Source organism: Pituophis catenifer, unplaced genomic scaffold (genome assembly GCF_029215685.1).
Source record: "Pituophis catenifer annectens isolate HBS135680 unplaced genomic scaffold, rPitCat1.0.hap2 SCAF_10, whole genome shotgun sequence".
NCBI classification, from domain to species: domain Eukaryota; kingdom Metazoa; phylum Chordata; class Lepidosauria; order Squamata; family Colubridae; genus Pituophis; species Pituophis catenifer.
Genome location: NW_027256890.1, coordinates 7,974,786 through 7,990,012, shown reverse-complemented (window position 1 = coordinate 7,990,012; position 15,227 = coordinate 7,974,786). Strand labels below are relative to the sequence as shown.

At 45.1% G+C, this 15,227-nt stretch overlaps 1 protein-coding gene across 2 annotated transcripts in view; it reads right to left on the bottom strand.

Annotated features, from left to right (window-relative positions):
• The window catches only part of GOLGA3 (golgin A3), a 45,089-nt gene that overhangs the window by 14,586 nt on the left and 15,276 nt on the right, over positions 1–15,227 (bottom strand). For both annotated transcript variants that reach the window (XM_070950483.1, XM_070950482.1), the window contains exons 7-16: positions 13,376–13,578; positions 11,688–11,825; positions 9,807–9,968; positions 8,457–8,825; positions 7,018–7,095; positions 6,147–6,410; positions 4,602–4,696; positions 3,189–3,405; positions 2,956–3,099; positions 950–1,147 (exon numbers count right to left, since the gene is read on the bottom strand). In XM_070950483.1, coding sequence (XP_070806584.1) covers positions 950–1,147; positions 2,956–3,099; positions 3,189–3,405; positions 4,602–4,696; positions 6,147–6,410; positions 7,018–7,095; positions 8,457–8,825; positions 9,807–9,968; positions 11,688–11,825; positions 13,376–13,578 — 1,868 coding nt within the window. The remainder of the gene's footprint in view (positions 1–949; positions 1,148–2,955; positions 3,100–3,188; positions 3,406–4,601; positions 4,697–6,146; positions 6,411–7,017; positions 7,096–8,456; positions 8,826–9,806; positions 9,969–11,687; positions 11,826–13,375; positions 13,579–15,227) is intronic.

Here is a 15,227-nt window from a genome sequence, read left to right as displayed (position 1 = left end):
CCAGTGGTGGCCCGAGCACTCTGCCAGCGAAAACAGGCTCCTGACCTGTTTTCGGCTGCGACAGCCTCCTGCAACTCTCTGCCAGCGAAAACGGAGGTCCATTTTTGCTCGCAGAGGCACCACAGGCTGGTCCTTCGCTGTTTCCAGGGCGGCCCGCGGGCCAGATCTAAGCACTCCGCTGGTGAATCGAGACCCCTGGCCTTGAGTTTGACACCCCTGGTCTAAAGGAGTGTGTCTGAATCCTGGAAGGGTTAAGAGGTAGGGACTCCAATTCGTGATTGGCTGGGGAATTCTGAGAGTTGAAGCCCACTCATCGTAACCTTGTCAAGGTTGAGAAACACTAGTCTAAAACATCTGGAAACCATCCACTCGGAAAGTTGCAGGAGGAGGTCAGATGGAGTCATGATTACAGTAGTGGCCAAAATTGTGGAAACCTTTTGGGAAAAGTATATTTTTTAGGTTTGATGGCTAATAACACTTTTTCTTTTTTTTTTGAGTTTCAAGATAATCCTATTCCTTTTTTTCATAAAGGAGGAGGAGGAGAAAGAGGTGTTTTCATAACAATGGAGAAAGAGGAGGAGAAATAGAAGAAGGAGAAAGAGGAGGAGGAGAAGTTTTCATAATAATGGAAAAAGACAAGAGAAGTGCTTTTTTCATGGAGAAGGAGGAAGAGGAGGAGACAGAGAAGGAGGAGGAAGAGGAGGAGGAGAAGGAGAAAGAGAAGAAGGAAGAAGAGAAGGAGGAAGAGAAAGAGGAGGAGGAAGAAGAGGAGGAGAAGGAGGAGGAGGAAGAGAAGAAGAAGGAGGAAGAAGAGGAGAAGGAGGAGGGGGAAGAGAAGGAGAAAGAGAAGGAGGAGGAGGAAGAGAAGAAAGAGAAGAAGGAGGAGGAGGAGGAAGAAAAGGAGAAGGAGGAAGAAGAGGAGAAGGAGGAAGAAGAAGGAGAAGTCTACCTGGAGATTCAATTGCACCAAATCCGCCTCTCTCTTGGCCAGAGCCGCTTCAAGGATGCGGTTGTGCTCTCGCAGAGCTGCGTTGGACTGGCCAAGGCCGGTGAGTTTTCCCCGCTCGTGTTCTAGTTCAAGCGAAAGCTTCTTGTTGGCCTCTTCCAGGCGCTTGATCTTCCTCCGGAACCCTCTTGCTTCTTGAAGCTGCGTGGACACACAAACAAATATTTTTTCTTATTAAAGACACTGCATTGCATTCTCAATTAAAAAAATAAAAAAAGATACTGACGATTTGGATGGCTAGAGACAACACTTAGTTTTGAAGACGAGAGGGATAAAGTAGGTTAATGATTCCCAGGGACCCATTTCTTTCTTTTCTTAGGCTCTGGGAAATACTTGCGTTTTAAAATTTAATAGGGCAACAACTTGCATATACACAAACTCAACTCTCTTCTAGCACTGATGATGTTACCTAGTTGGGTCATGAAACGTCTGCGAAAAAAACCAAGCTCAGAGAGCAACAAGGACCCCACAGTCCTCCTCCTCTTCCCTAAACACCACTCCCTTCTAGCACTGATGGTGTCACACAGTATGGTGGTGAAACGTTTGCAAGAAAACAACCCAGCTCAGAGAGCAACAACGACTCCACAGTTTTCAACCTAACTCAGCTAAGAGTTGACTAATTGCCCCAACGGCTAGCTCCGCCATTTTCAGGAATTGGGGTGTGTGTGTGTGTAAAGGATTTGAGTTGGCCAATGGAAAATGCCAAATGTGCTGACTGTCAACTTGCAAAGCTTTCAAGTTGCCATGAGCAGGAGGGAGGCAGAACCGAAGTGAATTCCATACATTCTTCCTGACCGCAATCAGAAGGAGGGTGTTAGGTTTCACAACCAGCCAAAGTGGTTAATTGGAGAATGTGATTTATGACATGGCCAGAGAGGAGGGGAGAGACAGGGTCATAGGGAAACGTAAATCTACGTGGGGTCAGTCCTAACTGCATCCCAGTATTGCCGGAATGGTGCTCCTAATAAATGAATATATTTCCTTTGAAGTTTGGATCATGGCTCATGAATTAATTAGGGCATCTTTCGGAAACTTGACACTGACATTCACTCCTTACAGTCCTTCCTTATCAAGAATCAAGAATGGCTTCAACGATTTCAAGCAACCCTTTGGCCGTATCCAACTCAACCAACCAACTAACCAACCCACACGAGATCGAGGAGTCAAACCAGTTGCACTATGCTTGTTAATAACAACTACTACTACTACTACTACTACTACTACTACTACTACTACTACTACTACTACTACATTGTCATTGTACATATATACACAGTATACCCATACAATGAAATTCACTTAACACCCAAAGACCAACACACATAACAACCCCCAAACACACTCCCACCCACCACAAATCCCCCACCCCTAAACCACCCAAACATCCACACAACAGACGGCGGAGCAACTCAATAAGCCAGGGGTGTCAAACTCAAGGCCCGGGGGCCGGATCCAGCCCGCAATGTGGTTGGATCCGGCCCACGGAGCCGTCCTGGTCTACCCAATACGAAGAGGAAACATGCCACAGTTTGGGGAGTGGCATCAAACTAGCCATGCTCACCCAGTCGGCCACATCCGTCCGGCCCCCCCCCCGAGGTCAACCACAGCCAGCGGTGGGTTTCACATTATGTTACTACCGGTTCACCGCCCGCGCGCTCACTTCATGCATACATGTGCCTGGTTTGCATGTGTGCTTGCCTTCCACAAATGTGGCCGGCCTTCAGTGCATGTGCCTTGCTCACACGTGCGCCTTCCGCGCGTGCGCCCGGCCTCAAAAACGTGCCTAAATAGGATGGCATAGAGCCAGGGTGAGTGGGCGGGCTCACCTGTGATTTCCACTACCGGTTCGGGCGAACCGGTGCGAACTGGCTGAATACCACCCACAACCCTGACGCGGCCCTCGATGAAATCGAATTTGGCACCCCTGCAATAAGCCATTTAGCCATTACCTCATCTTCAAGCTCAAGGACCTTCTCTCGGTATTCTTCCAGTTCTTGGCTGGTGAGCGAGATGACTTCTTGAAGCTCCTTCTCGAGAACCATCTTACTGTGGGTGAGAGACTGCAATTCCGCCTCCAGCGTCCGGATCTTTTCCTGAAGGCCAGAGGCACATTCTGGGTTAGTGTCCCCGCTCGAACAAGAGCGCCACGGTTTTAGAAGATCAGGGAAAGGAGGTTGCTTACCAGGCTAGCATGGTTATTTTCACTCTCGGAGAACTGGGCCTTGAGTTCATTCAGCTCAGCTTCGGACGACTCCTTGGCAGCAAGGGCCTCCTGAAGGCGCCGGCTGAGGACACCAACGGCGTTCTCATACGCTTTGTGCTTGGCCTTCATCTCCTTCTGGGCCGTGCTCAGATCGGAACCCAGCCTCTTCATTTTCTGCTTCTGTTCGGTAATGGCCCTACAAAGGGAACCCAACAGCAAAGGGCAGTCAGTAAAGGAGCACAATGGCTCGCAATTGTGGTTATTGTGGTCGCTTAACAATTAAGACGCTGGTGAACGAGCAGCAAGCTCGCATTTGAGACCCGAGTGGTGTCGTGGGATGGGGCGAGCTCCCGTCCTTTCATTCCAGCTCCTGCCGGGAACATGAAAGGAGCCCAACTGGGGATCCCCCCCGGTGATGTCATCAGATAATCCTTTCAACCTGGAAGCGCCTCGGTGCTAATTACAGATTAACAGAGTTGGAAGGGACCTTGTAGGTCATCTAGTCCAACCCCCCGCCCAGGCAGGAGACCCTACACCATTTCTGACAAATGGCAGTCCAATCTGTTCTTGAAAGCCTCCAGTGATGAAGCTCCCACAACTTCCGAAGGCAACTTCTGTTCCATTGGTTGATTGTTCTCACTGTCAGAAAATTCCTCCTTATTTCTAGGTTGAATCTCTCCTTGTTCAGTTTCCATCCATTATTCTTTATCTGGCCTTCGGGTGCTTTGGAAAATAGCTCGACCCCCTCTTCTCTGTGGCAGCCCCTCAAATATTGGAAGGCTGCTCTCATGTTTCCCCTGGTCCTTCTCTTCACTAGACTAGCCACACTCAGTTCCTGCAACCGTTCATCGTATGTTTTAGTCTCCAGTCCCCTAATCATCCTGGTTGCTCTTCTCTGCACCCTTTCTAGAGTCTCAATCTCTTTTTTATAGTGTGGTGACCATAACTGGATGCAGGATTCCAAGTGTGGCCTTACAAAGGCTTTATAGAGTGGTATTAGTACCTCATGTGATCTTGATTTTATCCCTCTGTTAATGCAATAGGAATGCATTGGATTTTTTGGCTGTCACCGCATATTGCTGGCTCACATTTAGCTGGTTGTCCACTAAGATTCCGAATGCGATGTGAGCAGTTAGTAATACAGGTAGTCTTTGACATACAACCGTTCGTTTAGTGACGGTGGCAAGGTTGTAAAGCACGATGTCACAATAACACGCCAACTAATGAGGGCGTGTGCAATGTACAATTCTTAGGACAGAATCAACAGCGTTACATAACATGCCTCACTTCGTCCTTCAAGTTTTGCAATGGTCAAAAGGCTAAACAGGCTACCTAAGAACGGATGTAGGTAAGGTGTTAAGATTCAGGTAAACCAACGCAAGCTATACTCACAGCTTTGTTTCTTGTTGCATTTCGTCCACTTGTCGTTTTAAGTCTTCATTTACTTTGACAAGAGCCGACATCTGTTCTTGGTCGAACCTCAAAGACTGGGAAATTTGGAAAAAAGCACGAAAGAAAAATTGAAACGATACAAACTATTAATGCAGTGAGCTTACCTATTTAGGAACAAGCCTGGCTTAGAGAAACAACAGGGGGTCCCCGAGTTACGACCACAACTGAGCCCAAAATTTACGTCACTAAGGGAAAACATTTTGTTAAGCGAGTTTGCCCCATTGTATCTATCTCAGCATCTATCTCAGCATCTCCTTCTGTCCTACTATCGCAGCACCATTGAGAGTGTCCTGACATACGGCATTCTTGCATGGTATGGGAGCAGCTCTGTTAGCGGACAGAAAAGCTCTACAGAGAATCATTAAAACTGCCCAGAATATCATCAGACTCCAGCTACCAGCCCTGGACGGCATCTTCGAATCTCGCTGTTTGAGAAAGTTGCATAACATTCTCAGAGACTCTTCCCATCCTGCTTACAATCTTTTTGGACTCTTGCCTTCTGGCAGAAGATACAGAACCATTAAAACTTGGACCACACGTCTTCTGAATAGTTTTTATCCCAGAGCTATCATTGCACTCAACAATGAACTAAAGGGCCACCATCAGTGAGCTGTTGGACAGCATTACTTGGTCTGTTGTGTGGATGTTTGGGTGGTTTAGGGGTGGAGAATTGAGGTGGGTGGGAGTGTGTTTGGGGATAGGGTTAGGGTTGTGTGTTAGACCTGGTCTTTGGGTGTTAAGTGAATTTCGTTGTATGGGTATCCTGTGTATACACGTACAATGACAATAAAGTTATTTTATTATTGTATGACTTTTCTTGCCACCGTTGTTAAGCGAATCGTTGCATTTGTTTAGTCACACGGTTGTTAAGGGAATCTGGCTTCCCCATTGACTTTGCTTGTCAGAAGCTCACCCAACGGCATCACGTGACACTGTGACACTGTGACCGTCATAAATACGAATCAGTTGCTAAGCGTCCGAATTTTGATCATGTGACTATGTGGGTGCTGCAACAGTCATAAGTGTGGAAAACGGTCCCAAGTCACTTTTTTCAGCGTCGTTGTAACTTGGAACGGTGACTAAATGAAATGTTATAAGTCGAGGACTTGCCTGCACTTTGAATTATGTATAGTTTAGTTTACTTTATTGATTAGCCCTTGGGCCATATCAAAGTGCAGAGTTCCAGACACAAATTATTACTAAAATCTGATTAAAAACAATTTAAAATGGCATTGGAATAAAATACAATTCAAAATGAAATTGAAATAAAATGCAGTTTAAAGTGAAATCGGAATAAAAACACAATAATTTAATATAGAGATAAATAAAATATGATAAAATTAAATTATATTTCGGTGTCACCCCTACAATCTACCCCTAATTATGAAAAAAAAAGAACAATTTTTTTTTAAAAAAGGAGGGAAAAACCACAGAAACGTCTCGTTTTTTTTCTATTGATTTCTGAAATTTAGCTTTCCTTCCCACCTGTAGCTCCATCTCCATGTCGTTTCGTTCTTTCTGGGCCAGCTGGAGTTGGCTCTCCAGTTCCTCCATCTGCTGCTGAATCTGCGTCAGATCCTTCGCCAGCTTGGAGTTCTCCAGCTCCGTGGATTTCTTCTCACCCTGAAGCTGAAGGAATTGTCGCTTTAGCTCTTTGATTTCGGCATCCAGCTTCTTCTTTGTGGACTTCAGTTCGCTGATTAGCTGGTCTTTGGAAAGCGCGTCTCGGCGGTAGGCTTCAACCATCACCTGCGGGTGAAGAAACAAACAGAACCGTTTGATGGAAAATATTACGGGATTATCAAACTCTTGTTCCGCAGCAAAACTGGCAGTTGGGGTCCCAGGGGGAAAAAAAATACAACTGCTTTAAAATGGTGTAACTATGTGCGAAATTTGCAAGTCCAAAACACTTTTGGGAGATCCAATAAGAAGAATATGAATCTTGAATATGAGCCAGCAATGTGCGGCAACAGCCAAGCAAGCTAATTCAATCCTGGGTTGTATAAACAGAGACACAGAATTGAGATCACGTGAAGCATAAGTGCCGCTTTACAAAACTCTAGTAAGGCCAGACCTGGAATAGTGCAACCAATTTTGGTCACCACACTATAAAAAAGATGTGGAGACTTTGGAAAAAGTGCAGAGAAGAGAAACTCAGACGATCAAAGGCCTGGAGGCTAAAACATATGAAGAGCGGTTGAAGGAACTGGGAATGTCTAGTTTAATGAAAAGAAGAACTAGGGGAGACATGATTAATTTGACCGTGACAATTAAGATGCAAGCACGGATGAAACATTTCATATTTTCCAGTTTTTCCAAGAGTGAGAAAATTTAGGAAAAAAACACGCATACGGACCTTCTGTTGAAGGTACTGTTCCTTCACTTTCTGGGTTTGCTTCTTCAGATTTGCACTTTCCTGTTGCAGGTTTTCCACCTACCAGAACAAAAAAGAGGAAACGTTGGATAAGAACAAAAGAAGAAAAATCTCCTGCAGAGTCATGAAGACGGACTCAATCTAGGAGACCCAACATTTAAATTTCCATCGTTTTAGGCAATACGGGTAATCCTCGACTTGTTCATTTAGTGACTGCTCACGGTTACAACGACACTGAAATAAGTGACTTATGACCATCGCCAACTCAGGAAGCTCAAACTGCCCAAGGAACTGCTGATCCAGTTCTACAGAGGAATTATTGAGTCTGTCATCTGCACCTCTATAACTGTCTGGTTTGGCTCTGCAACCCAACAAGAGAGACACAGACTTCAGAGGATAATTAGAACTGCAGAAAAAACAAGGGCTACCAACCTGCCTTCCATTGAGGACCTGTATAATGCACGAGTCAAAAAAAGGGCTGGGAAAATATCTACAGACCCCTCGCATCCTGGACATAAACTCTTTCAACTCCTACCCTCAAAACGACACTATAGAGCACTGCACACCAGAACTACTAGACACAAGGACAGTTTTTTCCCGAACGCCATCACTCTGCTCAACAACTAATTCCCTCAACACTGTCAAACTATTCACTAAGTCTGCATTACTATTACTATTAGTCTTCTCATTGTTCCTATCACCCATCTCCTCTCACTTATGACTGCATGACTGTAACTTTGTTGCTTGTATCCTTACGATTTATATTCTGTTTCCTAGTATGATTTGATTGCTTATTTGTACCCTACGACTATCATTAACTGTTGTACGTTATGATTCTTGACGAATGTATCTTGTCTTTTTATGTACATTGAGAGCATATGCACCAAAGACAAATTCCTTGTGTGCCCAATCACACTTGGCCAATAAAGAATTCTATTCTATTCTATTCTATTCTATTCTATTCTATTCTATTCTATTCTATTCTATTCTATTCTATTCTATTCTATTCTATTCTATTCTATTCTATTCTATTCTATTCTACCCTACCCTACCCTACCCTACCCTACCCTACCCTACCCTGACAACTGTTGAAGTATCCCCACGGTCATGTGATCAAAATCAGACGCTTGGCAACTGGCTCATCTTTATGACGGTTGCAGTGTCCCGGGGTCATGTGATCCCCTTTTGCGACCTTCTGACCAACAATAGGGAAGCCAGATTCGCTTAACAACCATGTTACTAACATAACAACTGCAGTGATTCATTTAAGAACGGTGTAAAATGGGGCAAAACTGACTTAAGAACTGTCTTCGCTTGGCCACATAAATTTTGGGCTCAATTGTGGGTCGTAAGTCGAGGATTACCTGTAATAGCTAAGAGCACCAAAGAAAAAAGGGATGGTTAAATGGAGAAATTTATACCTGACTTGATTTGATGGCTATGTCTTGCTTGAGCTGCTCCAAAACATCTGAGGCCGCCTCGGTGTGGCCTCCCAAATGCTGGATGGACTCTTCGAGTCCTTCTTGTCCTGCCTTTGCCACCTGCAGGGCAACCTCTAAGACGATCTTCTCGTTCTGCAAATAGCGGATGGAGTCGTCCTTCGAGGCGGCCTCTCCTTGCAGTTCAGCCAACCTGGCCTCCAGTTCGTCGTAGCGCACCTGAAGCTCACCCACGGTTTGGTCTCGGGTCTGTAACGTCTCTTGGGCGGAGGTCAATTGTCTCATGAGATCCAGCTGTTCCTGCTGCAGGGTCTCCACCTGGACGTCTCGCTGTTGAAGCGTTAGTTTGACCTGGGCCAAGGACACAAAGAAGTTCACCATCACCGTGATCTCCTCTCAAGGTAAAAGCAGGCATCCTTCTTCTCCGGTGATATTGTACTGCAAACCAGGGCATACAAAACCTTTGCTAGACCAATTCTGGAATACAGCTCGTCTGCCTGGAATCCACACTGTATATCGGACATAAATACGATTGAGCGAGTCCAGAGGTATTTCACGAGAAGAGTTCTCCACTCCTCTGCTTGCAACAGAATACCTTATTTATTTATTTATTTATTTATTACATGTATTTATATGCCACCATTCTCCCAAAGAACTCAGGGCGGCGAACACAAGTTAAGAAACAAGTACAATAAAATCATAATTTAATCCAAATAATTAATTAGTAGTAAATAATAAAGCCCGGAATCAGTCTCAGCCTATTTGTTTGAAAAGCCAAGTCTTCAAGTCCCGACAGAAGGAGCGGAGATCAAGAGCCGTCCGGAGCTCAGTAGGTAATTCATTCCAGAGGGTGGGAGCACCCACAGAGAACGCCCTACCCCTGGGCACAGCAAGACGACATTGGCTCGCTCAACCTATGTGAGCGAACAGGACGGTGAGAGGCAGGTAGGAGAAGGTCCTGCAAATATCCCAGACCTAAGTCATGAAGGGCCTTATAGGTGAGGACTAGCACCTTGAAGCGGACCCGGAGAACCACTGGTAACCAGTGCAGCTCATGCAGGAGGGGTGTTATATGGGAGTAACGAATAACTTATGCCACCAGGCTTGAAATTTTGGGCTTGGACAACTTAGAACTACGCCACCTTCGGACTGACCTAAGCGTAGTACACAAAATTATCTGCTACAACATCCTGTCTCTGAACTGAGTTGCCTCTTAAGTCCTCTGAAACACTCCTGGGAATCCAGACTACATTCCATCACAGGAATCAACCTCAACCTTTACATGAGAGTCACACATCTTTGGTTGTAATGCAACGCACAAAACTTTTGTACCTTTTCTAGCTCCTGTTCCAATGATGCTGCCGAATCAGCCATCTTCTGAAGCTGTTCTTTCTCGTCCTCAAACTCCTCCAGTTTCCTCTGCAAGTCGTCTTCTATCATACTCTTAGCCTCCTGGATCTGCAGAAAGGCTGCTTCCTGGTCTAACATGTCAGCCTGTGCAGAAGCATCAGAAGTTGTTAAAAACGGTGGTAACAGGTGCCAAGGCGATGCTAAGAAATAAGAACCGCATGAGTGAGAAATAAGATACAGAGATGCACGTTCCTGAGACGTTTTGGAGTAAGATGTTGTGGTCTCCCAACAGCCTGCGGAACTGGCAGCGGAGTCGGACAGTGAGGAGGCTGGGGAGGAACATGGGCCAGTCTTGGAGTCAGGGGAAGGCCCGGACGAGGGCTCTGCGTCGGAGGCAGAGATGGGGCCAGGGCCATCTGGGAGCGATGCGCGGACTCCAGAGCCTCCAGAGTCGGACAGCAGAAAGGCAGAGGAACAGGAGGAGCCTGTTCCTAATGCATGCATGCGCAGATCTGCCAGAAGGCAAGAGCAGCTAAAGCAAAAAGGACGACTCGGGAGTAAGGCCAGGAGATGATTGGCCCCTCCCAGGCGGCTTAAAAGAGCACTAACAGCTCTTGGGATCTTTGTAGGAAAGCAACGTTGCTATGTTTTGTTTGTCAGCATCTCTCGCTTCTGAATTTTTGCCAAGAAAAGCCTTTGGCAGGGTGCCAAAGACAAAGGTTGGTGATAAGGCCAAAGGACTGTTTATGAAGAATTAGTTTTGGACTTAATTTGGACTAAACTGAGAATGAAGCAATTCTCAGCTGTTGTAATAAAATATGTTTGTTTAGGACTGATTGTGTCTGATAATAACTACTTAGGCCTAGGTCACAACGTAAGATTCATATTTTAATACCAAAAATTCTTAAACCGAAGATCAAGATGAAACCAGAAAGCTTTCTTTTGCGGTTAGTGGAAAAAGACTTGGGGGGGGGGGGGGAATTTGGAACTTCGATCTTATATATGTTGATGGCAGCAAGACTACCATATGCACAAAAATGGAAGGGCATTTCAAGATGAATGGCTTACAGAAGTTGATGGAGTTGGCAGCGATGGCTAAATTGACCATTTGGATCAAAGGAAAGAACATAAGTAACTTTTGATTCTACTTGGAAACCACTTCTGGATTTTGTGCCTGAGGTGGAAAAGAATGAAACTTCGATTTTGGGTTTTACCAATTAAAATTGTTGTTATAGAAATGGCTACCATAGTTTATATTCTTATGGAAAACTAAAAAGCTGAGGTTCATTGTTAAAGCTTTATTCTATTGCAACAGAGGGAGTTGGAAGTCAATGCCTTTTCTCCACCCCTCACTTTTCTTTCCCCTTCCCCTCCCCGCTGTGTCCTCCTATTTGTTTTTGTATTTTTGTATTTCATTCTAGAATCTAACAAAATGTTTAGAGGCTGGGATATTCCTGAGAACCGATTCCTTATTCGTTTATGCGGTGTGGTGAAATGCAAATTTTTTTTTTGCTACCGGTTTGGTGGGCGTGGCTTGGTGGTGGGGGTCATGTGACTGGGTGGGCGTGGCCTTTAAAAATACTTTTTAAAGCATTTTTTACTACCTATTCGCCCAAACCAGTAGTAAAAAAATGCTTTAAAAAAGTAAAAAAAAAAAAAAGATTCCAACGATCACAGCTGTGCCATGCGATCGTTGGAACCTTTTTTTTTACTTTTTAAAAGCATTTTTTACTACCTATTCGCCTGAACTGGTAGTTTTTATCACTACTGGCTCTGCATTTATGCAGATTTACAAGGATTGTCAATCAAACAGGCCTCGTTCGGAAAACCTGTGCTGCGTAGAGAAACCTCTGTCGTCTTTACCTCGATGTTTTGCAGCTGCGCGGCGATGCGTTCCTTCTCTTTGATCGATCGATGCTGCGTCTCCGTTAATTGATGAGACAGGGTTACGTTCTCTAACTTCAGATGTTCCAGCAGGCCGACTTGAGTCATCTGTCCAGCCTTGGGGAAAAAGGGAGAGAAAGGACTGTGTTTAGAGACATCTGAAGAAATCAATTCCCAGCTATTAAGGGTTATACTTGGTGGCCTTCTTTTCTTTAGATTAAAAGGCGATATGGCTTGTAATTGTGCCTCAGATGCCCTTTACAAAGAGACTCAAAGCAGCCATTTATTGCCGATTGGTGTTGCTCTCATGCGTTTTTATATCGTCGCGAGTGTGCCCGGAGTTAGCTCTCTAAGTGAGATGCCATTGCGAGATGGGTGGATGGCCATATAAACCAATTAAAGAAACGAACAAGGAGGAATAAGAATAGCCTTCATTGTGGCGGGTATGGAAGACTCTACAGACAGATTAACAGAGTTGGAAGGGACCTTGTAGGTCATCTAGTCCAACCCCCCGCCCAAGCAGGAAACCCTACACCATTTCTGACCGATGGCAGCCCAGTCTCTTCTTGAAAGTCTCAAGTGATGAAGCTCCCACAACATCCAAAGGCAACTTCTATTCCATGGGTTGACTGTTCTCAGTGTCAGAAAATTCCGCCTTATTTCCAGGTTAAATCTCTCCTTGATCAGTTTCCATCCATTATTCCTTGTCTGGCCTTCGGGTGCTTTGGAGAATAGCTTGACCCCCTCCTCTCTGTGGCAGCCCCTTAAATATTGGAAGATGCTATCATGTCTCCCCTGGTCTGTCTCTTCACTAGACTAGCCAGGCCCAGTTCCTGCAATCGTTCTTCATGTTTTAGTCTCCAGTCCCCTCATCATCCTGGTTGCTCTTCTCTGCACTCTTTCTAGAGTCTCACTGGTCTACAACTTGTTTGCTTAGAGTCAAACATGTGTCACGACCCAAACCAAGAATGACATCCAGTGGGTGATCCTTCCAAGTTGAGTTCTTCTGTTGTTTCGCACCTAGAGACGGACTCTTACCAGGCTTAACTCTTATGACTCTACAATATAGTCTGGGAAGTGTTTGGGAGAGGCTGTCTTCACCCTCTTTCTCACACACATAATATCCAGGTTGAATCCAACCCCTCCCTCTACCTCCTCAATGCATCCCATCACATCTAGAGAAACCTGCAGAAAATTGTTTCCCATTGAAACCAATGATTGTCACAGACACACAGAGACACACACACACACACACACACACACACCGTTTGAAACCACAATCAGCCAATCTCTTTTTGGATCTATTGAATTAACACGGTAATACCCAGGGATGGGATTCGACCAGTTCGGGAGAACCAATAACTCCAACGATCAGCTGGGAGCAAACCGGTTCGCTCCAACAATCAAGTCCGTCCGCCCACCTTACTTACCTTTATCTTCTCAGCTGATTGGCATGGCAGAGCGGATTACCGTGCCTCAGTTGTTTTACTCCCAAGTGGTAATACAGAAGGTTAGTAATTGTAAAACTGTGCATGCGCGCGCAGCGAAGCACACAATCGCCGAACCGGTTGTTAAACCGGCAGCATCCCACGACTGGTAATACCGCACATAGGGAAATCAGGTCTGGGTACTGAATGGGAGCAGGGAGAGAAGCAAGCTGTGCTTACCTTTACGTTGGCCATATCGCTCTGCAGACGAATCCTCGCTTGTTGAGCCACAGTCAGCTGTTGTTGGTACCAGTGCCGAACTTTCTGCAGGGATGCGATCTCTGCCTGCGATGACTTCAGCTTACCGGTCAAGGATGCACGGTCCAGCTCGACCTGCTGGAGTTGGCTTTGTAACGAGGAGAGCTGCTGCCGGAGATCATGAACTAAAAAGCCAGGATGAAAAATGTAAAACAAAGGAAGGGAAGAGTTATGAAACGCCATCTGTAGCTATCGACAGCAATGGCCTGATTTAGTTTATTGTCACTTGCACCTCGTACAACAAAATTAAATGCCATCTTCCGTGTACATCACACCTAAGAAAACTATAAAAAGATAAAACAAAAACACACATCCTTCACATTCTATACAATTGAATTGAAAACCCCTGACATTGCATTAATATTGCACTAGACAGTAGAATTCAATATAGTTACTGCTGTGGGATAGAAGCTGTTTTTCAGCCTATTTGTCTTTGGTTTTATTGCCCTGTACCGGCTGCCAGATGGTAATAGTTCAAAAAAAAAAAAAAAAAAAAGGTGCCCAGGATGAGATGGATCTTTAAGAATGTTTTGAACTTTCTTAAGGCAGCGGGAGCTATAAAGCTCTTCCAAGGAGGAGAGAGGGCAACCAATGATCCTCTGGGCAATGAGGTTGACCCTCTGGAGCGTTGTCCTATCTGCCACTGTGCAATTGGCAAACTATACACAGGTGCAGTAAGTTAAAATACTCTCTATGGTGCAGCGGTCACCAGCAGTTTTTCATTCAGTTGTTGTTTCCTGAGAAGTCTCAGGTAGTATAATCTCTGCTGGGGCCCTTTTGATCAGTGTTGCAATGTGAGCGCCCCAGGTCAGGTCGTCTTTTATGACAACACCCAGAAACTTTAAACTGGCCACTTGCTCTACTCGGTCTCCATTGATAGCCAAGGGCTGGATGTCTGATCTATTCCTTTTATAATCCACTATAAACTCCTTGGTCTTATTGTTGTTAAGGACCAAGTTATTGTCTCCACACCATGAAAGCAACTGGTCCACCTCATCTCCATAGGCAGACTCATCCCCCCCCACCCCCCAGAGATGAGTCCCACCACTTATTCCTTCTTTTGAAAAGTCCAGGGTAGCTCATTGAAAAGCAAATAAAATAGGCCAAACAAGGGAGTATATTTTTCAAAACCACAGCCGGGGAAAGTCTAAAATAATGGAATGGAACAGGTCATCAAAGCACAAAGAAGCTCCTGAATGGACTTCTCCTAGAGTATAATTCCACAGTCATGAAACGACCTCCACAGGAAGTGTCTATGGAGAAACTCAATCGTTCTCGTCTCCATGGTTGTCCCAAAGGAGCTTTCTCCAAAAGGCAACTGGATATTCTTGTTTGTTTGTTTTTCCTCTGTTTTTTGTTTTTTTTTTTTTAGGATCCCATTTTCTAACAACTTTTTGCTCAACCCTTTATCTCGCTCTGACTTCTCTTTTTTTTTCTTTTTATATGTGTTCCATTTCATCTTCTGAATTCCTCTCCAGATAAGAGAGCACTTGGAGTTTATCTGTATCCTCAAATGTTGTTGTTGTTACTTGCAAAGTTGTGTCCGACCCATCGCGACCCCATGGACAACGTTCCTCCAGGCCTTCCTGTCCTCTACCATCCTCTGGAGTCCATTTAAGCTCACGCCGACTGCTTCAGGGACTCCATCCAGCCACCTCCTTCTCTGCCGTCCCCTTCTTCTTTTGCCCTCCATCTTTCCCAGCATTAGGCTCTTCTCCAAGGAGTCCTTCCTTCTCATTAGGTGGCCAAAGTGTTTGAGTTTCTTCTTCAGGAT